The 26,184-nt window shown below is 45.8% G+C and overlaps 2 protein-coding genes across 8 annotated transcripts in view; one reads left to right on the top strand and one right to left on the bottom strand.

Moving 5' to 3' along the window:
* Nucleotides 1-25,979, top strand: part of PXN (paxillin) — a 71,020-nt gene extending 45,041 nt beyond the window's left edge. For 3 of the 7 annotated variants that reach the window (XM_083478495.1, XM_083478496.1, XM_083478497.1), the window contains 13 exons: nucleotides 1,524-1,621; nucleotides 2,616-2,755; nucleotides 3,383-3,584; nucleotides 4,986-5,121; nucleotides 8,387-9,373; nucleotides 10,529-10,795; nucleotides 11,996-12,373; nucleotides 13,234-13,302; nucleotides 16,205-16,375; nucleotides 16,748-16,921; nucleotides 20,324-20,405; nucleotides 21,042-21,190; nucleotides 22,163-25,979. In XM_083478495.1, the coding sequence (XP_083334621.1) occupies nucleotides 1,524-1,621; nucleotides 2,616-2,755; nucleotides 3,383-3,584; nucleotides 4,986-5,121; nucleotides 8,387-9,373; nucleotides 10,529-10,795; nucleotides 11,996-12,373; nucleotides 13,234-13,302; nucleotides 16,205-16,375; nucleotides 16,748-16,921; nucleotides 20,324-20,405; nucleotides 21,042-21,190; nucleotides 22,163-22,429 (3,120 nt within the window). In that variant the 3' untranslated portion in view covers nucleotides 22,430-25,979. Of the gene's footprint in view, nucleotides 1-1,523; nucleotides 1,622-2,615; nucleotides 2,756-3,382; nucleotides 3,585-4,985; nucleotides 5,122-8,386; nucleotides 9,374-10,528; nucleotides 10,796-11,995; nucleotides 12,374-13,233; nucleotides 13,303-16,204; nucleotides 16,376-16,505; nucleotides 16,574-16,747; nucleotides 16,922-20,323; nucleotides 20,406-21,041; nucleotides 21,191-22,162 lie in introns of all 7 variants that reach the window. The other 4 variants (XM_083478498.1, XM_083478499.1, XM_083478500.1 and 1 more) reach the window with 2 other exon arrangements.
* LOC310695006 (protein S100-A6-like) lies at nucleotides 15,316-15,729 on the bottom strand. Its single transcript, XM_083478969.1, has one exon. The coding sequence runs from the start codon at nucleotides 15,666-15,668 to the stop codon at nucleotides 15,396-15,398; it is 273 nt and encodes a 90-aa protein (XP_083335095.1). The 5' UTR covers nucleotides 15,669-15,729; the 3' UTR covers nucleotides 15,316-15,395.
* Nucleotides 25,980-26,184: the final 205 nt, after the last annotated feature.

The raw sequence follows: 26,184 nt of genomic DNA, 5'->3' as shown, positions 1-26,184 counted from the left end.
CAAACCCTGATCTCCCAAATGCTAAGACCAGCAGATTTAACTGAACCACATTGCTTTGCATGCACCCTGAATTGTTTTTGTTTTGTTTGTTTACAGCAAGGCTGGGGAACCCTTGGCCTCCAGACATTGTCGGACTACAGTTTCCATCATCCCTCATCCATTGCCTACACTGGTGGGAGCTGATGAGAGTTGAAGTCCAACAACATCTGGAGGGCTAAAGGTTCCCCAGCCTTGCTTTATAGTACAACTAAAGAATAAAGTGTGCACAATGTGGAGCTCCATGTATCTCTCTCCTGACGGTTGAAGGAAAAGCAACATCTGGGGGCTGCATTTGGGAGCTCAAAAGGGGGCTGCTTATTCCTTTCCAGCTTATTCTGCTTTGCCCCCCTCCCCTGCCCGCCCCTAGACGGTCTTTCCTCAAGCTGCTTTTCTTGGGGGTGGGAAGAGCACTTGGGAGAAGAATATTCTGAGAGAGGCAGCAACCGACAGGGAAAAGGTTACTTGCCATTCCTTGTCCTTTGATTTCGGTCTTCAGTGGCTGCTTTACATTTTTTTTAAAAAATGTCAGGAAGAGCTCCATATAAAACCTGGTTTTTACTCTGACGGTGAGCCGTCAGCCACCCAAATTCATCATTGGCTATGAACATACTAGCTGACCTTAAGCAGTCCACTACCTGCCAACCTTTCCCTCGCCATCATCTGTACTAGGGATTTTAATGGTGGCTTGCTGTGAAGATTACGGTGACAGTGGTTGTGTTTCCATTGCAGTGCTAAGCCATAAATCCGAGACTCAGATCTTAGCCATCTTCCCATTATGTTCAGATCTGGAAACTATGGTCAGTGGCTTCCAAACAAATTCAGGTTTTAAGCCAGTTTCAAACTGTGGCTTCATATCCTGGCTTGTTCTGACCATAGTGTCTGAGTGCTCATATAAGAGGAAGGGAGGCGCAAATACACAGGAGGAAGGTTGTCTGCAAGTTCAGCCTTCTCATTTTGACTTAGTTTTGTGTGTTAATGTGACAATTTTATAGGATGGGGGTGGGGAACCTCATACCAGGGGCTGACAGTGGCTCTCCAGGTCTCTCTGTCTGGCCCTTGGAACTCTCCCCAGGCCACACCCATCCCCTCCTCTGCACTTCAGGTGTTTCTGCCTTTTGCTTGTCTGGAAGAAATATAGAGAGGTTGTGTACAGTGTGTGTAGAAAGTAGCCTACTGTGCAGAGGTAAAAATGACATTTGTTGCTGTCCCCACTTTTGACTCTGGCTCTGTCCACCACTGACTTGAGGCCCTCAGAAAGTTGTACATGTGGCCCTCGGGTTGAAAAAGGTTCCTCAGCCCTCATTCAGTGCTTTGAATTTGAAAAAGGACTATAGACTTGTGCTAAGATCCATGGGCAGCACAGTAGTTGGGTGAAAGTCTCTTGCACAGAGCTGGTTCTGGAACAGAGGTTTTGACTCATATACACTCTCTCTGTCTCTCTCCTAATAAATTTAAATGAAATGTGCAAATGGTTCTTTCTGCAGCCACAGTCCCAGTCTTCTGTGTGCAGCTCCAGCACTTCGGTGTCCAGAGAGTGTGCCATCTCTCCTTCACGTGTAAGCGAAGAGGAGCACGTCTACAGGTAGCCCACTATTCCCATGCTTACTCTCCCAAATCCCCCCTACACTCAGAAGCTTATGGTGAAGCCAGGAGCTGGTTCCGCTTGTGGTGGTCGCAAAAATATTGGGCACCCATGTTGATACCACTTCCTGTTTCACTTCAGAGCTAGTTTTTGGGGATCTTTTCCTACTGCCTTTGTGGAATAACATTCCATAAACAGGATTTTGAGGTGGTGAAATGTAGTTAACTTTCTCTAGCACAGCGGAGTTAGGAGATCAGGATTTTTATTTTCTGCTTTGCCATTCATTTTCGATCTGCCTTCGGTAATCGGGTTTTGATCACTGTATCTCCAGCTGTAAAATGGAGATTTGGGTGGCTGTCATTCCCAATCAAAGTTATTTTAAAATCTATAAAACAAAAACACTGTTTAAGCCAATCTAGCAAAATGCCACCAAGGCATCTCAGACTGCATCATAAATCGAAGCTCTGTGTGTGTGAGTTCAGGAATATGCAGCTAACTGCAGCTCCATGGTGATGGTTCTTAGAGGCTAGAGTGGCTCTTTAAGGTGCAATGCAAGCAAAGGTGATGGGGAGGAGCTTGGATGCCGGCAAGAACAATTACATGTACTTAGGTTTTAATTCCCTTGTACCATAAAGACAAGTGAATTAAGCTGTACGTTCCCTCACCCCCAGTAGGTTTTGAGGAGAGAAATAAGAGAGGGCTCCACATCAGGTATATTCTGGGGAAGGGCTATAACTTTGTGGTGGAGCCCATGCTTTGCATGTGGAACTCTAGATGCATCAGCCCCCGTTGTTGCCAACTCAACAGTAAAACCACAAATGGGATGCAAATAAGCCATTTGGGGTTTATCACTTTTGATAACTTGGAACTGCTTTTATATAGAAGTAAAAACAGCAGCAACCATCCCTGCAAACCTATAATGCAAGTAGCTTAACAAGGTTTAATAAGAAGATTTGTGATCAATTCGCTTTCCTTTTGATCCCTTGAACACCAGTTTCCCCAACAAGCAGAAGTCTGCAGAACCATCTCCCACCCTGATGAGCTCTTCGCTAGGCAATAACCTGTCAGAACTGGACCGACTGCTACTGGAACTGAATGCCGTTCAGCACAACCCTCCCAGCGGCTATGCACCAGGTAGGAAGCAATAGCTCTGGCAGCACAGGACAATCATAGGTAAATTGGATGGCGGGAGTCAAATTCCCGTCCCCTGATCCTGGATCTGTTGCCTGCCCCATGCACATGCTGCGCTCTGACTCCCAGTGTAACTGAGATGTCTGCAGACTTGGAGAAGACACACATTTTGGTGGTCCCCAAGTAGTCCTTAAGTTATAATTTGAGGAATTAAAGTACAGGGAACTGCAGTGCCACATAATATTCATTCTGCACTTGTAGCAAATGGGTCTTTTAGCATGACAGTACCTATAATTCGGAGCTCCCTGCCTATTTACACCAGGCAGATGCTTTTATTGTAATTTTTTTGCTGCCTACTGAAAACATTTTCTTTAAGCAAAGCCTATCCAGACACAGAAAATGCTGACATGTTCTTTAATCTCCCTAAAGTTTACTCTTGATCTGAATTATCTTTTAGATATCTTCTTTGATTGCTTGTTTTTTAAGGTGGTTGTTTCCCCCCTCAATAATTTTTCTTGTAAAACATTTAGAGGTTGGTTCTATTACAAGCAAGCAAGCATGCATGCATGCATTTCCTTTTGAATAAATAAAATGAATAAAACCATTTGCCTGTGTCTTTCTGCTTATAAGATGAAGCCACTAGGAGCCCTTCATTGCCTGGTGGGACTGGATCTCACTACGGTGTCCCAGAGAACACTACCTCTTTGAACACACAATCAGCAACCCCACCGAAGGAGAAGCCCAAGCGGAATGGAGGGCACGGCATTGAGGACGTGTGCCCTAGCGTGGAGAGCCTTTTGGATGAACTGGAAAGCTCTGTGCCCAGTCCAGTGTGAGTAACAACTTGACCACTTTCTCCCTTCCCACTATAATGCGGGGGCTCCCAGGGCGGTGCAGGAAGCAGTGGTGTCTCACGTCAGAGAATGTAACATGGGCCAGTTTCTGGTTCCTCAAAAGAGAAGGGGAACTTCTTTCCAAAGAAGAAATGGAAAACTGGGGCCCATGGGTTGTGTCAAGGGTCAACAAATTTCACCAAGAGGTGAAGTGCTCTCATGAGCAGGAGCAGCAAGGGTGAAAAAACACAACCAGGGAACGGATTGGTGTGATTTTGCAGTTTACAAGAGTGGGTCTGAGAAAAAAGATAAAGAGACTGACGACATTTAGAGGTCAATAGTGGAAGCTTAACTAGAGAGAGGAAAAAGGAAGCCAGTGTAGAGGAAAGGGGAGCATACTGTGTCAGCAGAATGGGTTAAGTAAGCTGCAGAATTCAAGAGGGAGGAAAGAGGTTTCTGAGAGGAAACCGGAAAGCTGAGAAGTGTTGCAGTAATCACTGTAAGCAAATAATGAGTGTGCTCGAGAGCATTACATCATTCAGGAAGAAGAAAAAGGTGGGCTTTGTACATGTTACAGAGCTGAAAGCAACAAGGTTCCGCAGCTATGACTGTTGAGAGAGAGGGAGAAAGAAAGAAAAAGAGAATTTTTAATTAAAGAGTGAGAAAATTTTAATTAATTAATTTTTAATTAATTAATTTTAATTAATTAAAAGATCAGGAGGCAGAGGCTTGAGGGCAGAGGAAACAATGGAAGTGTCTCTTAGAAGGCACTGTGTTTGAGAGAGAGTAGCTCTGTTTCAGTTATATACAGTAGCTCTCTTTCAACTTCCAGCATCTCCAGTTAGGGTTCGGAGAGACCTTGGAGAGCTGCTGCCAGTAGCTGGAGAGAGTACTGGGCTAGATGGACCCATGGTCTGACTCTGTACAAGGCAGCCTCCTATGAAAGGGAAGGGGCCATAGCTCAGTGATAGAGCTGCTGATTTGCATGCAGAAGGTCCCATGTTCAACCATTGGCATCTACAGGTAGGGCTGGGAGAAAACCTCATCTAAAACCCACTGCCAATCCATGTTAGATGAACTAACTACTGAGTTAAATGAACCCAATGGTTTGACTTGGTATAAGGCAGCTTTGTGTATCCTCAAACCAGGCCCAGGTTCAACCAGATCTGAACGTTAATAGATAGTTGTGCCCATGCATGCCTCAACAGGAGAGTGTACCTGTCTCCAAAAGGATCCACAGTTTTTATCTTCTGTGTGACAAGAGCCAGATACAAGCAGGAAGATTGTGGATAAAACAGTTCGGTGGGAGGCAGGGAGGAAGCCTTGCTGAGTGTCCTTGGGAAGAAATGGCCACCTCCCTCTTCTTAGCAGTGTGTGACTGTCTTCCGTCTTTCCCTTAGTCCAGCTATCACTGTGAATCAGGGTGAGATGAGCAGCCCCCAGCGGGTCACCTCCAGCCAGCAACAGACTCGCATATCTGCCTCATCAGCCACAAGAGAACTGGATGAGCTGATGGCTTCACTTTCTGACTTCAAGGTACCCAGTCAATACCATTCATTCCTTTCCCACTCACTTGTCAGTGTGTCGCCTCCACTTTTATTTTCCTGAACCCCTCTCCTCACCTTGCTGCATATAGGACCACCCCCATTCCTCCTTTTGGTGTTCATGTCTTAGAGCGAGCTCTACACTGGCGGCACATCTATTAAGACCCTGGACTTTTGGGTCTGTGATGCATGGATCCATTCTTGCCCTCATGTGGCATGCCTCACAAGCTGTACACAGCACAATCTTTTTCTTCTACTGATTTAAGAACTGAGCTGTCTCTTCAAGGAAATACAGTTTCTTCAGTCACACATACCGTATACTAGTTTGCACATCTCATGCATACCTTGCTAAATATGCAGGAACACTCAGCCCTGCCCCCTGCCCCCCCCCCCAAATAAACCCAAAAGACAGGATGGGAGAGAAGAAATTCTGAGCAAGTGCGCTAATGCAAAACCAGAATTGTGTGTGTAATTTACGCAGTGCTTGATTGCAAAAAAACCAACAACCAGGAAGTCATTTTTAAAATAATAAAACAATTGGTAAAAACAGTTTAAAAACAAGTGTTTAAAATATTTCAAAAAATAAAATCAGTGATAAACTAAAAATAGATTAAAATATATGTTAAGAAGATACCACTAAGAATAGTATTTTTAATCTCTCCTATTCACAAGTTCACAAGGGTGAGGGAGTAGATGGCAACCTTTCACATGCAAAGTTCAACACAAAACCATGATAATGCCATTGTGGGAGCATTCTGTTGAGTGTCCAAAAGAATCTGTTAAGAAAAGTCTGGGATAGAACAGTTTCAATATGTGCAGTTTTCACCCGTTTGTGATCTTTTCCGTGTGCACGTAGCAAACCTCCAGTTCTTCCTTTTTTGCTGATTAAAATTCAGTGAAAAATCCAAGGAAGTCGTAGGAGCGTTGTCCTTTTCTGTATTGATGAAAAACAACTTATTACAAGTAAAGTTATGAGGTGTTAAATTCACATTTTAACCAGCAAATGGGGGGCAAGAACTACAACACATGTCATATAGGAACTTGCAGCTTTTGGGATGGAATGGCTCCTTGCCAAGAACAACATAGAGGAGACAGCCTGAGAAGTAGCAGAAGAGACAGACATGCCTGTTGGATAAGGGGTGGGGGAGAAGCCACACACACAGAGAGAGAAGAGGATAGGTTCAGGCTTCAAGAATAATACCATGAGAAGGACCCCTTCTTTGGTGAGTAGTGTGAGCTTCATTTGATGCTGTAAAAGAAAAAGCAGTAGGCTAGGGGAAGCGGGTGGTGCTGTGGGTTAAACCACAGAGCCTAGGACTTGCTGATCAGAAGGTCGGTGGTTCGAATCCCCACAATGGGGTGAGCTCCCATTGCTAGGTCCCTGCTCCTGCCAACCTAGCAGTTCAAAAGCACGTCAGAGTGCAAGTAGATAAATAGGTACCGCTCCAGCAGGAAGGTAAACGCCGTTTCCGTGTGCTGCTCTGGTTCGCCAGAAGCGGCTTAGTCATGTGGGCCACATGACCCGGAAGCTGTATCCCTTGGCCAATAAAGCGAGATGAGTGCCGCAACCCCAGAGTCAGTCACGGCTGGACCTAATGGTCAGGGATACCTTTACCTTTTTAGGTAGGTAGAGGTGCAGAACACGAGGACAGAACATGGGTGAGAGATTGTGAAAGTGTGAATACAGAGGAGAGTGGTGAGGTTCAGGATTTGAGCACCTGCAGAGATGAACCATAATTGTCAGATCCCCAGCTTTCAGTTTTTATTTTATTTAAAAAAGAGTGAGCTTCTATCATTTATGGAACCCTGAGACATGAAGTAAAATATATAAGTAGTAGTATTTTTGTGAGAAACTCAACTGCTTCCCAGAGCCATAGCTAGGTGATTTTGTGTCCCTGGAATAACCATCCAGATTGCACCCCCTAGCCTTAGACAAGCTCTTCTTTCCGCCTCTCCTCCAACCCCAACCCATTCAATTCACCCTCTATTAAAGACATTTTCTTATGAGGCAGTAATCAATAGTTTTATTTATAGACATATTTTAAAGCCGATTTTGTACCCTACCCTCATCTGCGCCCCTGGCGGGGGCCCACCTCACCACCCCCTAGCTACAACCCTGCTGCTTCCCCATGCTAATCACTCTGACAGCTCACAGTTATGTTTTTCTGTTCTCTTGTGTGTCTTGCAACTACCGTAGAAGAACAGCTGGAACAGCTTGGTGCTTTTTCTTGTTCTTCTTTCTTCTGTTCAAAAAAAGAGATGTCCATTTTGTTGATAGATTAGTTTGGTTGCTTCTGTCCTCTGTGACACTCCCCCTTCAGATTTAGAAAAGCAACAGCAACACTAACAGCAAAAACAGATATTTTAACTTAAAAGAATGATAATTGTAGCCCACTTGATTGTCACAAGAAATTCAGCATAACTAGCAAAATTAAAATAAGATATAAAATAGTCCATAATTGCAAACAAAATAAGAAACAAAATAACCCATAACTGCAAACCTAAAAGCTAAAAATATCTCTCTCCCCGCCCCTGTGTAAGCAATTATTTTTGAGAAGCTGAACTGTACATCTCTAGCCCTTTTTCTCTGTGCTTGTGGAGATGACAGCAAACATGCAGTACTAGTTAAAGAAATGGTTGAATTGCAGTCAATAAGTTTGTCAGATCTTCCCCTTCCTGAATGATGGGCATTCATTATTCCCTCTAAATTTTGTTGTGCACGTGAGACTGAACATGTGGATTCAGAACAGAGCATTGTTGTTTGGTTTAAAGGGATGCAGTCTCTGGCCCGTATCTCTTTTCTTGTGGATCCAGTTGCATGAGGATGAGCATGTCCCTAGAATCTTCTGTTGTAGGTCCTCCAAGCCTTCACTTTCATTGCTACCTGAGCAAGCAGTGGTGTGTCTGTGTGTGGTGGGGATGGTGGCTTCTTGAGCAAGCTTGCGGCTCATGTGTCACAGTTATGTCAAGTGATTGTTGGCTTCCGGGTTGGTTTCTGGTATAACCGACTTGGGTGACCTAGTTCTGTGAAGAGGGGAGGACAGAGACAAAACAGTGCTTGCTGGCTGCCTATTGTAAGAAATCGCAGCACCCTTTCCAGATTTCCATTCTGCCTTCTTGTTCCTTCTGGCTAGCCTTAGGTTAGAGCCATTTTCCTTTTCCCCATCACTTCCCTACTCCTCCTTTCCTCTTCTTCCTCTTCCTTCAATTCTGTTTCCATCCTTTCTCCCCTCCCACATTTCTTTATCTTCTCACAGACCTCCTCTACCATATCACTGATCTCTGAACCCTCCCTGGAGCTACTTCCTGGCCCAGTTGGCTCAGATGCAGCCCATGTGCTTCCTAGTATATCTTTCCTGACTACCTCAAAGCAGCAAGCCATGGGCCATTCTGAGGGTGTTCTGTTCCCTCTGGCACCTCTCCCATTGGAGGTGCTCCATATTGAAGAGGAAAGCAACAGCCCAGTCACTGCTGTGATTCAAGAGCAATCTCTCATCACCCCTTCCAGACTCTGGACTGAGCCACTGCACCCAGAGACCTCTGCTACTCTCACAAGCTCAGACGGACCAAGCAGAGAGTCCATTTCCAATGTGAAACTTCTCTCATTTTCCAAGGTGGAATCAATGCCCATTCATTCTGATGTAGGAACCCTGAATCAGAGGCTTGCAGAGCCAAAAGGACCTTGGAGGGATGAGCCGAGAGATGAAACCCAGGCTGCAACAATGCTTGTTTCAAACTCCTGCATAAGTAGCAAGGTGAAAGTGCCAGTGCCACAAGAGTTGGAACCTGTATTTGATCCAACAGCTGATGCTCACGAAGGGATTGGCATCAACAAAGGAGCTTTGGATGATCTGAACAACTCTAAAGCACCTCACTTTGCACCAAGACTACAATCTGAGGGAGACGGCGTCGTGCCAACAATGCACAGACCTGGTCCTTTGAGTGTTGATCAATGGGAGAACTGTCCAGGTACCAGAAGCCACTTGGGCCAGAGCATACTGCATGGTGCTGAAGTCCAAGATCCAGTCAGGGCAAGCAGTTGTCCTGATGTTGCTGAGAAGAGGCAAGGTCCAGAGAGGATGCCTAGGAAAAACAGCCTTCAGAATGCTCCAACGGGTGAATGGAAAGAGCCACTCTCCTGCGTAGCAGCTGCTCCAGGGTCGACGGGAAATACCTGGAAAGAGGAAATGGATCTGATTCCTTCTTGCAAGATTCCTGTGGAGAGGATTTCTACGTCAGGCCAGGCAGGCATCAAAGTGCATGTTGTGGCGAGTGAGCTAGTGTGGCTTTCTTCTGCCGGTGCATCTCATTTGGCTGTGCATGGTGTGCTTTTGAGCCCTCTGAATTAAGCTGCTTTGCATGCTTCTCTGAAGTGAGACTTAGTAGCAGCTGCACGGGACTGTGAACTGGGAAAATGCTGCAGGGAAACAACTTTCGTGGCAACCCTTTGCACGTTGGCTCCCATGCTCCCATAGCGTTGTGAAGACATACCAGCCACTTTCATCCCTCTTAGTAGTGGAAAGTGTGGCCTGGAGAGAGAGAGGGCCTTGGAAGCTTATAACAAGTAGAGCTCAATGGATCTCTTCCTAACAGCCACCCACTTGCTAGATTGTTTTGCACAACTGGTGTGGTGGAACATTACCTATAAAAGGTCAAGCTACAAGAAAATCAAACCACCATAAACTAGACTGTTTTGATGCTGCATCTGTTCTCCTACCTATGGAATTATTATGAATATTATTAATTATTAAATTTGTATACTGCCCTATACCCGCAGGTCTCAGGGAGGTTCACACCTTGATGAATCTGTACACCTTGATGCTCTCACTGAGCTGGCAGGGCGGGATAGTCCAGCACCTCCATGAATTTACAGTGCTCTGTGCATGAAGATACTGCCATTGGTTGTGGTGTTTTAAAGCTGTTCCTAACACTTGATCTAGCACATTTGGTCTTGGAACATAGACGCCACCTTACAATGAGTCAGGCCATTGGTCCAGTTAGCTCAGTATTGTCCATGCTGTCTAGCAAGAGCAGCTCTTCAGGGTGTCAGGCTTTTCCAGCTCTACCTGGATATGCTGGGGATTGAACCAGGGACCTTTTTGCATGCAGAGCATGTAAACTACTGAGCCATGGCCCTTCCCCTACTGCAACAAATTATTTGCTCTCTGTAATCAGTTCTGTTTGTTCAGCTGACATGGCTGACCTTGGAAGACCTTTCTCAAGGTTGACTTGCTGCTTGAGGATTTGTTGTTGTTTTCATCCCTCCCCTCGAAGAGGCAATGGCTGATGTTTTTCCTGTTCCTGGTCACTAACCGTTCTTGAGCTTGAAGCGTGTGCATCCTGTGTTTTTGTTACCACTGCAGCTCTTGTACTGAAACTGCCATTTCCCTCCTGTAAAGATAAAATCTGTAATCAAGCAGACAAAAGAGACTTCCCACGTGCACCCGATGTGCCGCGATCTCTCGCCACGGCGCAAGCTGGGCCCAGCCATATTTCACAAGACGGTCTCCCAAGACCGCTTGATTGAGGAACTGCAAGACAGGTTGGGCATCAGCAAACCTGAACAGGAGGAGTGGAGAAGCCCAGACAACTGGATGACCGAGGGAGTCATCATTATCTCCAGGCCACAGAAGAAAGAGCAAGATGGTAGTCAGCAGGTAGAAAAGGTAGAGAGCGTAATGCCTTGTGGGTTTTCTTGTCTCTCCTCCAGGAGTCTCCTATTTGGTATATTGAAAATGGCTTAGAACACATCTGTACAGCACTTGTTAGCATTCCAAGTGTGGAGAGGTAATCCACATCACCGAGATGCTCAGGAATTACCTTTCACCCTCTTGGTCCAAGAGAAGCAGCCAGCTGTGTAAGCTTCACAGCTTACTGTGTGCATCAACCATGCTGGATGCTCAGGGACTAGCTCAAGCTCAAGCTTCTGGAGTAGCAGATGAGCACATGCAATTCCTGAAATGAGAAAAGTACAGATGTGCCATCAGAATGCTTATATGAATAAGAATCCGCCCCTGACCACCACTGTTTCGTTGAACACCAGGAGAAAGCAAGGGGATTCAAGATGGGTTTGTTGGCCAGATGATTAACAGCAATGTCTTAGTGTGTCTTGAGTGTTAAACCTGCTGGAAACCTACTGGAGAGTTACTTTTTGTCTAGATGACTCAGATCACCCTTACTGTTTTTCCATGCTGGCTTGTAAACTAGATCCCTCTATTTCTTTTTTTTTTTTAAAGATATTTATTGAAAAAAGATTTTTTGAATATAATAAAAAATAAACATACAAAGAAATAAGCGGTTAAAAACACACATTAATTTTCAATAACATAACTTCCATACCCTTATTTCCTCCGACCTCCTCATACTTCCCTTCTTTGTATTCCAGTTCAGTTTGTTAGTTCAGCAAATCCTTACTTTTTCCCATTTATAATCCTTTTTTCATAACTCCTAACTAGATCCCTCTATTTGAACATGGTAACTTGCCTGTTTTCACTGGAAGGCATTTTAAATGAGGAGTGTGGGACCCTAGATTTATTAATTTTTGTTCTGTAGGTATGGCACACTCAGAGGTAGAACAATATTCCAGTTTGTTACTAAATGAAACATGATTTCATTGCCACATAGGTTTCTGCAGATTGAAAGTCCATAAAGGCAGATTCTGGCTATTATTCCCCCTCACGTTTGATTATACTTGATTATTGGATTAGTTTTTTATAATTTCTGCTTGTTTTGCGTCCAGACTAAGGCTCTACACTCAGGAGTGAGTCGCTTCTTTCATTTTATGTTTTCTCCCCCTTGGTCTATGCAATCCCTCTGGACTAAGTGCCTCTGGACTTGTTTATATTTTCTTCCTGCTTCCTTCCTAGGTTATAATTCCTGCAGAGTCACCCCTCCCTCTAAGAAGGACAATTGCTGTTCCACCCTCTCCCCCACCACAGTTTCCTAAAGATGTTTCAAAGGCTGCCTCTGTCAAGGCTGCCTTCTCTCCTCCTCTCCCTCACCCTCCACCGCCACCTCCTCCCTTGCCGCCGCCACCACCGCCATCTGTGCACGTCCCCCAGCTGCGCTATGTGCCATCAGCTCCACCTCCTCACCCTCTGCTCCAGTGGGAAATGCTTCTGGAGGAATGCCCCCCTTCCCAGGCACAGATCCCAGCAGAACCAGTTGAAGTGGCCTCTCCTCCCAAGATGGTGGTGTCAGTTGGTTGTCAAACGGATGAAGATTCATTCTTCCCACCAGAACAGGCATGGTCTCCTTTCTTTGGGCTCCTGACTTACTAGAATAGTGCCAATGTGAGCCCAGCAGATACAAGGTTGTTCATTTTTTTGGGGGGGGGGTCCTCCTCTTAGACTGAATGTTTGGGCGTAAGCTTATTCTGAGCTCACAGGGAAGAGCAGCTATTTGGATGCTCAGGACAGAAAACACATTTTAGCTTTCATAGTGGTGCTAAGTACACATGAGTATACTCTGCCATGTGTGCGGAGTTGGGAGTAGTGCCACAAATGGAATAGTGCATGGCCCACATTGCGGGCAGCGGTTGGGTGAAGACTGGGCTAGATGCACGAAGCGGTCTGTGTAAGGCAGCTTACTATGTGTCTCTCTCTGGCTCGTAGAAACTTATTGCCTTTGTGAGCTGTTCAAGGGTTTTTGGGAGCACCTGAGCTTTTCCTACGAATCCTCATGCTCCACGGTTTTAGTATGGTTGCATACTTGCTCCATGCTGGTGTTTTTATTTTTAAAAGTGCTGCAGAACCACCTGTATGCCACATAGCTGAGTGCTCAACTTTCTCCCTCAAGTGGCAATGATCAGTTCCAGTTCACTGTAGAAAAAAGGCTGCACACAGGTTATGTGTGGTAAACCCACCTTATGTATAAAGCCGAGATAGACTTTCCTTATCTCACACACCTTTGTAATACATTTAATGGACAGCCATTATTTCCATTTCACAGATGTGAAGGTTTGGACTCTTTAGCCCTTCATGACTTAGCTAGGACTGGGGTGCAGGATTTTCTCTGAATCCACGTCCAGTGGCCTTTCTGCTGGCTTTCTCACATCACTGCAGCTTTCAGCCTGCTAGGACTCACTGTGAATTATGCTTTTCAGGTCTCGTATGCTCCACCTCCGGACTGGGGCTCCCAAGTTCTTGCCGTTCGTCCTCCCACTCCTGAGAAGGCAGGGAATCCTCTCTCTCTTTTTTTCTGTAGCATGGTGTGTGGGAAACACTTCTCTTGGCATAGATTTGATTCTTGCATTGGTAGAATTGCAAGTTTTCTGCAGAAATGCAATTTTGTGCTTTTTCCTAAGGCTCAGCCTGCTTGTTTCTAATTAGTACGGGGAAGCAACAGTAGGTCTCTTGAAACCAGCATGATTTTTGAGAGCTTGTGGCATGACCTGTTCAAGGACGTGAGTTTAGTGGCTGGAGAATGGAGAAGAAGCAACAAACGTTCATGCAGTTAACCAAGTAAAAAGTATGAATGTCTTCCCAGCATGTATTGAGCGAGGCATTTTTAAACAAGGTATCAAATGCTCAAATATATTTATCAATCCCAGGGAAGAGAATATATGTTTGTTAGGACTTGTCCTTTATTTTTTGCCGTGTTGCTTGAACATATGTATATCACAAGAATAAAGTAGAATCATTTTCTGGGAGAACTGCATGCTGCGCCCCAGTCTTATCAATCACCAGTCACCTATGGCGAGTAAAAACTGACCACAGGTTAACCAAGCAGGAAAAGATGTGCAAAATCTGGCTTACTCTCTCTTTTCAGGCCATGACTAACTAACGTGTGATCAGGTGGGCTAGTAAGAAATAAACAAACAGACTACTAATATTTGCAGACTTGCATGTAAACCTGTCATTCTAACCAAGTCAGTAAAAAGTCCAGGGGGAATAGTTTGAAAACATTTTATACAGCAACCTTTTTGGAGCTAAGCAGGTCTGAGCCCATTCAGTGTATTGATGGGAGACTTGTATTTACAGCACCTTGACTTCATTCATGGAAGAATATGGTGTAGTGGTTAGAGTGTTGGGCTAGGACCTGGCAGACCTGGGTTGAAATCCCCACCCACTCATGAAGCTCACTGCGTGACTGTTGGCCTGTCACAATTTCTTAGCCTAACCTACCTGTAATGGGTTTAGGGGTTGCTCGTGCGTAAGTTGCTGCCACTCCTGGCTAGGTTACCTGGTTGAACCCTTTCTGACTGAACAGCCTCTAGCATCGTGACTGTCTCAGTCGCTGGCAGAATCCGTCAGTGGGCGTTTCTTGAACTTCTTCCAGCACAAAAATTCTTTGACGCCTAGTCTCCGCCTAGTCTCCCTGCGCGGAAGCCTTCTGCACAGGGAGGGTGTGGGCAGCGGAGGACCCGTACTCTCTCCGCTGGTCTCCGGCGGAGTCTTGGAGCCTCCTCTCCGATTCCCCCATCTGCCCCCCTTCTCCACTGGTGTTACGCTGATTTCCTTCCCCAGCAAATGGGCTGCCCCTCTCCCTACTGGGACCCTCTCCGGCATCCCTCTGGAGCCTTCCCTCCGTCTCTAGCTCCGATGGCAGTTCTCTGACACTACCTCACAGGGTTATTGTGAGTATAAAATGGGGCAGGGGATGCATATCGTACCTTGAGCTCGCTGGAGGAAAAGTTAGATAGCCAACATAATCAATAAATAATAAATGTGGAAGACAAATGTATTAAATAAAAGTTCCGCTGTGTACATGACTAATACCGGCTCTGTGTCCTTTGGCATCACACAGAGCAGCCTTCACCAACCTGATGTTCTCTAGATGCTTGTTTAATTTATTTGTTTTATTAAATTTATATGCTGCCCTTTCCTCCGAAGTGGCAAACCCTTTCCGTAATAAGAATACAATTTAAAATAAAATAAAACCAAATTTAAAAATTGGTAAAAACGATAAAACATCAGAAGCAAATTTAAGAGATGATGGGAGTTGTAGCTCAATAGCATCTGGAGGGCCAAAAACTTCCCCATCTCTGCTTTAACCCTAGAAACGCAGAGCGAAGTTAGTGTGTATATGTGCAAGGATCAAAGGCTCTTGTAAGTGTGAGGTGTGACTTGTAGAACAGCACACGCTTCCCATCTGCCAACCCTTCCTGCACCCCATGTGTTAATTGGAACAGAAGGATTTACAGCAATAGACCATGTTTTGTTTTGTTTTGTTTTTGTTTTTTTACAAAACTTTTTTTTTTGACATGAAACCGCCTACAGAGGTATAATCCCGAACCACGACACCCCACCCCACCGGGGTATACATTTACGAACTCAAAGCTTCGTTGTAAATCATTGCCAGGGCACCCAGGAAAGTGACGTATTCCTGGAAGTTCACCACTTGGTCCCCATTGCGGTCCAGATCTTTCATTAATGCATATATCTCTGCATCCTGCAGTTTCGGTCCAATGGTGAGCTCCTTCTGTATCAGCTCCTTCAATTCCTTCTTGCTTAGGGCGTTCTTATCGCCATCCTTGCCTGTGAAATTGTGGAAGGTGACAACCAGCATGCCAATAGCTTGGTCAAGAGGTGCCGCCATGGTGAGAGATCAGAAGCAAGATGGCCCAGTGCTGAGTGGCAGGAAGAGAAATGGTCCACCAATAGACTGTGTTATAATCAAAAGTACACTGTGGTGTAACATCTCACGATCTTAAACCAAGTCACACATTCCTTGGGCTGATGTTAGAGCTGGAATTGTCATTGTGTGGATGTCTTGCATATTCTGGCACTTGCGGAGAAATCTAATTTAGGAATACAGTTTTGTTGTGTTTACCTTGGGAAACTTGAAAGCATGCTCTGAGCTCAAACAGCCTTCCCATTTTCTTTAATCTGCCTATGGGAAGAGCCTTTTCTTGTGACTACCTAATCCATGGGTCTGTTGATTCGAGGAGACTTGCTCTGACAAAACTACTGGAAACCATTCATCCTAGCCTTCACTGTGATCCCTTCACCAGCTTCTGCAATTACACTGTTAATGGAGGCAGGAGGTGGCTCAGCGAACTTCCACAGGTAGAGAAGAACTCTAGCATGGTTCTTAACTTTAATAGTCTCTGCTTTGACTCTCTGTTGTTGCAGTTCATGTCCCAAGGGAAAGGTGGGAACAACTACCCATCCACGACTTCTCCAAAGCCCGGCAGCCAGTTGGATAGCATGCTTGGAAGCCTCCAGTCAGACTTGCATAAACTCGGGGTAGCAACAGTTGCCAAAGGTGTATGTGGAGCCTGCAAGAAGCCAATTGCTGGACAGGTGAGTGTGAAGGACAACCCCCACTTGTTGAGAGTCTCAAGCTACAACTGGGAGGGCTTTAAAAAATCATATGGATGAACGGACTGGCGATGCTGAAGAAACTGAAGTACTCTATTTATCCACTGGCTAGGTACGCTGTAAGCTCCTCCAGTGACCTCTACCCTGCCCATGAGGGACTGCCCTCTTCTGAGATGATAGGTAATTCAGTTTTCATGCTACCCCAGTCCAGGGATCCACCTGTTAGTAGAACGTTCTCTCTCATTTGTTCTAGACTCTGTGCTTTTTGATGTCTTTGTCACACATATGATGCCCATAATTGAGAGGTGAAGCATCTGCTGGAGCCAGGACCGTTTTTTCCTCTCTCTTTCCCAGGTTGTCACGGCGATGGGGAAGACTTGGCACCCTGAACACTTTGTCTGCACCCACTGCCAGGAGGAGATAGGATCACGTAACTTCTTTGAGCGTGATGGCCAGCCCTACTGCGAGAAGGACTATCACAACCTCTTCTCTCCGCGCTGCTACTACTGCAACGGTCCTATCCTGGATGTGAGTCCATGGCGTTTATGCCGTCTTATTCCTCTGGCTGTCCAGCCTTACACTTTCTACCTTACCGATCCCATAGCTATGCACACATTTCATTTGCTTGTGCAGTGGGTGCCAGTAATCCCACCCTAGTCACTGTGGTTTAGAAAATTAAATCGCAGTGGGGGGTTTCGGCATGTAGGTCTCATCTGCATCCAGCCCAACAACCTCTCCACAGGCCCTGCCCATACCCCCATGCTGCTGAACTGCAGTTTCTAATCAGCGGAGTAGTGGGGTTGGGGTTCACGGGGGAGGATACATTTAAACCTCCCTTCCTCATAGTCTTCCCCCAAACCTTGTCCTGGCCATCTGATCAGGGATTAATTTCTCCATTGCTGAGCTGTAATCTTGTAAATTCTGGTCTTTGTGTGCATATAAGATCACAAGGCAAGAAGGTTTAGAGTATTTATTTTATTACTACTTTTCTACCCCAACCTTTCCTCCAAGGAGTTTAAGGTGGCATACACAATTCTCCCCCTCCTGTCCTTAAAACAATTGTGTGAGGTAGGTTAGACCAGGGGTCCCCAAACTAAGGCCCACGGGCTGGATAAGGCCCGGGGGACTCATTTATCTGGCCCGCAGCGACCCCCGCTGCCCGCTCTTACCGGCGCTGTGCGGCTGCCCAGTTCCGGGTCGGAGGAGCACCGGAAATAGCTTGTGCGCATGCGCAAGCATTATTTGCGCATGCGCAAGCGTTATTTCCGGTGCACATCTGGGTCGGAGGAGGCCCGTGCACATGTGCACAAGCTATTTCCGGTGCTCCTCCAACCCAGAAGTACGCTGGAAATAGCGTGTGTGCACGCATATGGGCACATGGTTCCCTGCCCTCTGGCCTGCCGCGTGATTAGCGCTGGAGACGCCGGCCCAAGGCGCTGTAAGTTTGCTGACCCCTGGGTTAGACTGTGACCACATGACTGGCCCAAGGTCACCCAGTTGCCTTCATGGCTGAGTGAGGATTTGAACTCTAGTCTTAGTTCTACACTCTAACCAAGGCAGTGCACTGACTGGTGGAGTGAGCTGTGCATGGAGGAAGAGATTGCTTTCTTAATGGGTTGCTTGCTGTGTATCATTTATCTGTTTAACTTTTATAATGCTTTATATTTCAACCAAAATACCTGTCCGCATCCCAACAAAAATAACATTTGAAAAAATACAATGCAAAATTTTCATTCCGTAGTAAATACAGTGCTACTGTTACTGCCTCTTTCTCATTGCACAGCACAGAAATGAAGTGAACTGGGTGTGTGAATGAATGGGGAGGGTGGGTGTGCATGTGGATGTGGATGTGCTTGTACCATTATACATACAGCCCCTGGCTACTTTCCCCAAGGAAATATGGCCTTTGGGCTGCTGGGAGGGTGGAACTTTTCACCTTTGCCTGTATACATGCATGGGCTTCCCTTAAAATGGTCAGTGAGCTCCTAGCAACCTCGTGGGTTCATGTTATCAACACTGCTACACCAGTTTCCACATTTATTTACACGTGGCTACTTTTTGTATTATATTGAATGCTCTAGTCGGACACAACTAGAGACTGGCAACACACACATTGGGAACAGCGAGTCTAGGAGTTAGACGCCCCCATGTGGCAGGTTGAGTGACACCATTCTAGTGTTAGCTTGGGTGTTAGCAATGAGATCCCCCCTCATTGTCCTCGGTTCTCGAACGTAATTCGTTCCGGAAGACCTTTCGAGTTTCGAAACATTTGAAAACTGAGGCGCAAAGGGGTACCTGTAAATTCAGTTGAGAAAATTGAAAAACACACAGCAGAAGCCTTTCGACTTCCGAGGCGCGTTTGAAAATGGAAGCATTTGCTTCCGGGTTTTTGGCGTTCGGGTTCCGAAATGTTCGTTAATGGAGGCATTCGAGGTACTACTGTATGTGAAGCAGCTGGATTCTGTAAATATAATAAATGAGATGATCCGTCAAAACGAAGTGAGGGAAGTGAGATTAAATAACCATAGAATCCCATATATGTCTCTCTCCACACCTCACCCGCCAGTCTCATCAGAAGGAGCATAGGAGCCTTATGCTAGGTCAAACCACTGGTTCATCTAGCTCAGCACTGCTACACCGACTGGCAGCAGCTCTCCAGAGTTTCAGGCAGGGGATACTTTCAGCACTTCCTGACCAGGGATTGAACTTGTGCACTCTTGAGTGCAAAGCTGGTGCTCTGCCACTGAGCTATGGAAAAGGCCCCCTCTCCCTTATGACTGCCAATTTTACTGGCACTGAACTAGGGTTCAGAGTGGACACTGCACGGAAGATGCCGCTTAGTTAAATTGCCACATCCCTCACCTACTTGCAAGATGCAATTCTCTACATTCCTAGTGGTGATGCTCATGCTCTTCGGTTTGTCAGAAACCAGTCTTGGTGGAGGGAGTGGCATAGCTTGACAGGAAAGCAGGCAGGAAGATCCTGAGGAATCTCAGGATCAATCCAGGGTAAAAAGTAAAGGGTTCCCTTGCAACTTCTTAGGCTGTAATTCGGACATATTTTGCCCAAGGGTGTGCAAAATATGGAAAACTAGAACTGATTCATAACAACAGGCTTTGATTGTATCCTTGGCCATATTTGCAGATTTTAGATGCCACTTTAAACACAACAACTGATGTATTGAAAAACTGCAGCGGGATAAGGAGAGGGATCAATTATATTCCCAATTTTGTGCTTGAAGGGAGGAGAAGAGCTTTGTTCACCTACATCTTCACACTCCATTCTCTTTTTCTTAGTTTTATCCTCATTTATGCCTTAGTGTACTGTTTCATCCGTTTGCTTTCTACATGGGTGGGGCCCATTGAGCAGACATACCACAGCAATCAGCCAGTTAATCTCTGTACACGTCCCAGGGTGTCTATCTGTCTGCTGGGGAGTTCATTGACCTTCCAAAGGCAACAGGAGAGAGATCGAGATTGGAAATGCATGTTCATGAAATTCTGGGCTTAATCCAGCCAGAGATCACATTACAGTGGTACCTCGGGTTACAGACGCTTCAGGTTACAGACTCCGCAAACCCAGAAATAGTACCTTGGGTTAAGAACTTTGCTTCAGGATGAGAACAGAAATCGTGCTCCGGCGGCACGGAAGCAGCAGGAGGCCCCATTAGCTAAAGTGGTGCTTCAGGTTAAGAACAGTTTCAGGTTAAGAATAGACCTCCGGAACGAATTATGTACTTAACCCGAGGTACCACTGTATTGGGATGTTAGTAGTCCAGTTTCCTGGGGTCAGAGGATTCCTCCCTTCCTCTCCTTGAAATGCACTTCTTGTCTTATTTACTATCCGTATCCCCTCACCGTGTTTCCTTGCAATTTTTGTTAGAATAAAGTTTTGGCTACTCATTCATGGTTTATGGTTTCTTTATATCAGAAAGTGGTGACGGCGCTGGATAGGACATGGCACCCCGAGCATTTCTTCTGTGCCCAGTGCGGAGCATTCTTCGGCCCAGAAGGTATGGTCCCTGAGGGCTGATCCACAGCTTGCATGGCTTGCTTATTTTCAGATGTATAAACTGTCTCCAAGGTATTCAGCTTGAGGTCTTGTGAGCTGACATGCAAGTGCTGCGAGTGGAATTTCAGCTCAGATTTGCCATTTCTCCCATGCAAGTCATTACTTCATGTTGCAGACACTGGCAGTAATGGGCATGCGTAAATAAGCTTAGCACAGGCAATCATGTTTACGTGGAAGCAAGCCCAACCCCATTCAGCAGGGCTTACATTTGCCTGATGATGAAGAGTGTTGATTCCAGCTTTGATGGCCCTCTCCATTTCTTAGAATCTTTTGGTGATGCCTTTCTTTTATGTTTAGGCTTTTATTTTTGTTTATTAATTTTTTTCTACTTTCCCCCGTTTCTGTCCCCCACCAACTTTTTATTACATACAAATATGTGTAATTTTTAAACTGCTGTTTCTGTTTATGACAGCAGTAATTCTGGGGTGTAAATTTGTTCATTTTAATCGAATTCTATGTTTTTTGAGTGCCACATTCAGATTTAGAAAAACATTTTATAAATTCCTAAAATAAAAAGGCCAGGCAGATACTAATTTTCTTCTTTCTTTTTTTGCTGCTTTCCCTTCTGCCCTGGCAGGTTTTCATGAGAAGGACGGCAAGGCCTACTGTCGCAAGGATTACTTTGATATGTTTGCTCCTAAGTGTGGAGGCTGTGCCCGGGCTATCTTGGAAAACTATATCTCTGCCTTGAATACCCTTTGGCACCCTGAATGTTTTGTCTGTCGGGTAAGAGCACTTCAGGAATTCATTCCCCTTCCTTTCGATTCAGCCAGCTGAGGACATCTATCATCCTGACCAGTCTTGGTGTAATTTATGGGTCACCAATGCAGTGCTCTCAGGCACACAAGTGCCAGCGGCGGCCTTTCTTGGTGCCCACAGGGTTCCTTCTTTCTCCTGCTGAAATTATGCTTGTAAGAAGCCTTTCATTGTAGACAATGGGAGGCTTTAAAAAAACTTAATTGCTGGTGGTGGGAGAAGATGAGCGTGCATGGTTGCATTGAGTGTGCATGTTTGTGTGCATGTTTGCAGTGTTTGCATGATGCTCACAACAGTTTCTCCAGTTTGCAAATATGCCTGGGGGGTCGGAAAGATTGGCAACCCTAGAGGGCTCTGAAGCAGGAGGATGAGTGCATCCACAAGTGCCTATCTGTAACAGCAAAAATGATACCTTATTCCATCAGTGCGACAGTACTGTACTTTGGAACGCCTTGTGGTGTAGTGGTTAAGAGCAATAGACTCATAATCTGGTGAACCGGGTTCGCGTCTCCACTCCTCCACATGCAGCTGCTGGGTGACCTTGGGCTAGTCACACTTCTCTGAAGTCTCTCAGCCCCACCCACCTCACAGAGTGTTTGTGGGGGAGGAAGGGAAAGGAGAATGTTAGCCGCTCTGAGTCTCCTTCGGGTAGTGATAAAGCGGGATATCAAATCCAAACTCTTCCTCTCTTCTTCTTCTTATTGATATAATGCAGCCACCATCATTGTATTCTTTTAGACAGATGCCTGATGAAAACTATTCTGTTTTGGATGACCTATTTTGTTACAACTGTTCTTAATTTTGTTATAGATGTTTTATTGTCGTGCTCTTATCGTGAGTGGTTTTCCAGAGCTGAGATCTGGAGCTGCCCTCAGCTACTAGCGCCATGTTTTTCCATCTCTGATACCTGATTGCGGTCTTGCTTCTCCTCCTCCTCCACAGGAATGTTTTACTCCATTCATTAATGGCAGCTTCTTTGAACACGACGGGCAGCCGTACTGCGAGGTGCATTACCACGAGCGCCGCGGCTCACTGTGCTCCGGCTGCCAGAAGCCCATCACAGGCCGCTGCATCACTGCAATGGCCAAGAAATTTCACCCTGAGCACTTCGTCTGTGCCTTCTGTCTCAAGCAGCTCAACAAAGGAACCTTCAAGGAGCAGAACGACAAGCCCTACTGTCAGAACTGCTTCGTGAAACTCTTCTGCTAAGGCCAACATTCAGCATCGTTTTTGTTGCCTTTCCAGGAAACCTTGACTCTTTGGACATTGCCACAATTTGGCAACCTGTGGCCTTGGTGGGCTATTCTAGGAGAAGAGGAGTGTGTGTGTGTGTGTGTGTGTGTGTGTGTGTGTGTGTGTGTCAGTCAGTGTCAGGGTGGGGTGGGATGGGATGGGGCAGGATGAGATGCTTACCACTGCTCTGGAAAAGTGGTAAATCCAGAGAACAAATCACATTGGACCATTCACTTAGAAGCTGTACTTTAGCAAGGAGATGCTGAGACTGCCATTGATGCACCAGATGGACAGCTTAGCCAAGTCAAGGCGGTTTGAGTGGGAGGCTCTGTTTGGTTGTGGTGGTTGGTTGATCAGTTGTTTGGTTGCATTGGTAGCAAAGGTTCAGGCAGTCAAATAAAAATGGTTTGGGTTTCAGCTTGGGGGCAGTGGAATTTAATTCTCTTCCCCAAGAATGCTAAAATAGTCAGGAGGGCTGAGAACCCCAATATGGATTCTACTTAGAAATGGGGAATGGGAAGGGCTGTAGCTCAGTGGTAGAGCATCTGCTTTGCATGCAGAAGGCCCCAGGTTCAGTCCCTGGCATCTCCAGGTAGAGCTGGGAGAGACTCCCTGTCCGAAAACATAGAGAGCTGCTGCCAGTCAGTGTGGACAGTACTGAGCTTGATAGACCAATGGTCTGACTCGGTATAAGGCAGGTTCCCGTTTTCCTAAGTTGCCTCTCCCAAGAACACTGTGAAGGGTCAAAAGAGAGCAGAGAGCTCATCTTGCACTTCCACATGGCAAGGGCCACATTGGCAGATACTGATCTGTGCAAGACTCTTGGGACTGGGTGAGCAACTTCCTTCCTGTCTGCATCCCCCTCCAGGGAGATGAGGTTCAAATGATACTGGAAGAATGCCCAACACCCCTTTTTATCACCACCTGCATGTACAGAGTGGATCGCTGACTCTTGTTTGTACTTCTACCCTTTTCAAATAGGACATCTCCCCATTTGGGGATGTTAATTTCACCACCATTGCTGCCATCCACTCCTGAGAAATCATGAGAGTGAAAGTGTGCTCAGTGGGGCGGAAGTGGTCTTTGTTTTATATGACAATCCAGAGAAGCAAGGCGTCCTAGCCTTACCAGGTTTTAGGCAGGGATGTAGCCTGTGTTGTGATTTTTCCCCAAAAGGCAAGAGAAGCTTCATTTAACAGCATCGGCTTCTTTTGCCTGTCTCTCTCTCTTGCAATCACAAGCACATCTCTCACTCATGTGAAATATGTCCTAGAGAAACACAGTTCTGAGCAATAATTCTTTTTCTATAGACATAGTAAGTTTCTCAGTGTGGTTGTTCTTTCCCTCTTCTTGCCTCTCGTGGTTTTATGTCTGTGTGTGAGAGAGAGCGCGCGAATGACTTTTGCTATCAAACTGAATACTGTGTGTTTGGGGGAGATGCTGATTTCTACATTGAGTCTTGAATTCATAACAAAATGACTTTTAAATCTCTTGTATTGAAAATTTTAGTTTTTTGAAATGATTTTCAACAGATGACTTTCATACCCGACAATGTCTGGGCAGGGCCCTGGTTGTGCTGGTTCCTGCACCCGCAAGCCTTTGGTGCTTTGTTAAACACAACTATTAACATGACAAGTATTGTCTTTTTAAAACTGGGGCGGGAGAGGGGGAATGTGCAAGGAGCGTGTGTGTATGTGTGGTTTTATTTCATTTTTGCTTATTAAGTAGCTTTTCTATTGATCAGAGCTCAACTGGAACAGATTTCTTTTTTAAAAAATAACTTGTAAACTGCTGTATTTGGAATTGTTTGCCTTTCTCTCAAAATCAGAGCTGCAGATTTTTTTTTGAAGCGAGTCTTAAGTTACTCCAGCAGGGAGAAAGAGCTCAGATCTTACACGTTTGGCGTCAAGCTTCATAATCTGTTTCAGAAGCTGACGCTGAGCCTGTGGTCTTAGCCCTCCCATACATAGTGTTAACATAGTTGACCAGCCTTTTTTTTTGCCCAAGTGTGCCATTACTCAACTTTGCAGTGTGAGACTGCTGTGCTAGTGTATTCCACAGTGTGTATGTGCACACACTGCTGTACCTATGTGTCCTCTGGTGCCTTTACCTCTTGTCTACTGAGCCAGGGAGCAGGCAGCAATATGGCATGGGAGGTGTTGGCAGAAACACCCTTTTGTCTCTGCCGATCTTCTGGGCCTTGTGTAACTCCACGTGCAATGCTTTGCAAGCCCTGACAATCTGCTGATGCCAGCATTTTTCAAAGCGCTGCCAACTGTGCTTTGCACTGCAAACCCCCTTTGGCCCCAGTGCGCCTTTACCTGCCCTGTGGGTGTGGTTTGGTGGGATGAATGAGGGAGGCCTGGTGGGCTGGAGGCTCTGTAGCCAGGCCTGTGGATCCTCATACTCCAGCCCAGGAGTGCCATCAATTCCTATTGCCTCTCTTGCATGTGGTCCCCTCCACTGCTGCAAGCTGGCCATTTGTACACTGGCACCAGCAGGCTGTCCTGAAAGCTCATGTTTGGATCACTCAACTTCTATGCACATGTGCTTGCTTCGCCACCACATAACCATGCCAAGCACCCAGGCAAGCCAAAGTAATATTGAGCTTTTCTCGAACTACTAGGGGCAGGCAGGGAAGAGCCATGATTTTGTATAGCTGTCTCCATAACTTTTCTGCACCTGCTTGCCTCTGTAAACTGGGAATTTCCCATGGGGGTGGAGAACAGGATCTCAGGCAGAGGACAGTGAATGGATGGATGGATGGACTGAGCTGGGTGTTCTGGGCCACCAGCTCCACATCCCATAAGCTAGCCTGCTGCCCTTAACTGCAGCAGAAGATGCGCCCGCTCACCAGCGTTGAAGTCTGATTCAGCTGCCACTCTGGTCAGCTTTTTTTTATCTGGAATGGGATGCGGCACTATTTTGTCCTTTGCGACCGGAGCTGGCCTTGGTTGGGGAATGATGAAAAACAATACTGGACAAAAAGTCTGTCAGCTGGCGAAGTGATTCTGAGAGCGGCCGAGTGGGTCTTTCAGTTTTGTGGGAGAGGAAAGCCTGCATTGTTTTGCTGGTACCAGGCTGCTCAGGTTATAAAGGATTGTGTGAAGTTGGGCCTTTTGGAAGTCTGGGATGTTGTTGTTTTTTTCTGAATCTGGGCACAAGGAGGTATTGCAATCTGATGGAATGGCCTGGTGCTGCCTCTGATGGGTGTCAGGTGAAGATACACCATTGTTTTTCTGAAAATATCCACTCGCTACCGTAGCTTTGTGACATTTTAGGCCTGGGGCGCGGTTTCTTTCTTTTGTTTAACTTTTTAAAATGCATCAGAATGAAGTGGGTCTCTATTAAAGCTTCAACAGATCTTCTGGGAAGGAGGAGGAGGAGAGATTCTCCTGTGGAATGACATTTCTCTCCCCTCTTCCTGCTTTCCCCTTTTGTAAACTTCTAACTCTGCTGGTTTTTTACCCCACTTTTAAAATTCCTGTGATGATGCTAATAAATTTTATGATAATTTTCAGTGTCATTGGTTGTGGCCTTTCTTAAATAAACAGTAAAAAACAACAACACCCCACTTTCAGAATAAAACAGCAATTATAACAGCATACAAACCCCCACAGCATTTCAGTACTGTAAATATAACATTAATTATGTTGCACCTCCTGGCAAGGGGCTTGACAGTTTCACTTTGGACCTAGAAACACCCTTCTCATGATGTTGCTTCCAATCCC

Source organism: Podarcis liolepis (assembly GCF_965112155.1).
Source record: "Podarcis liolepis genome assembly, chromosome: 15".
Taxonomy (NCBI): Eukaryota; Metazoa; Chordata; class Lepidosauria; order Squamata; family Lacertidae; genus Podarcis; species Podarcis liolepis.
This window is presented reverse-complemented; position numbering and strand designations above follow the sequence as displayed.

What these genes read in the sequence shown, in the direction of transcription:
- LOC310695006 (XM_083478969.1), bottom strand. Translation starts at nt 15,668, where the DNA reads ATGGCGGCACCTCTTGACCAAGCTATTGGCATGCTGGTTGTCACCTTC.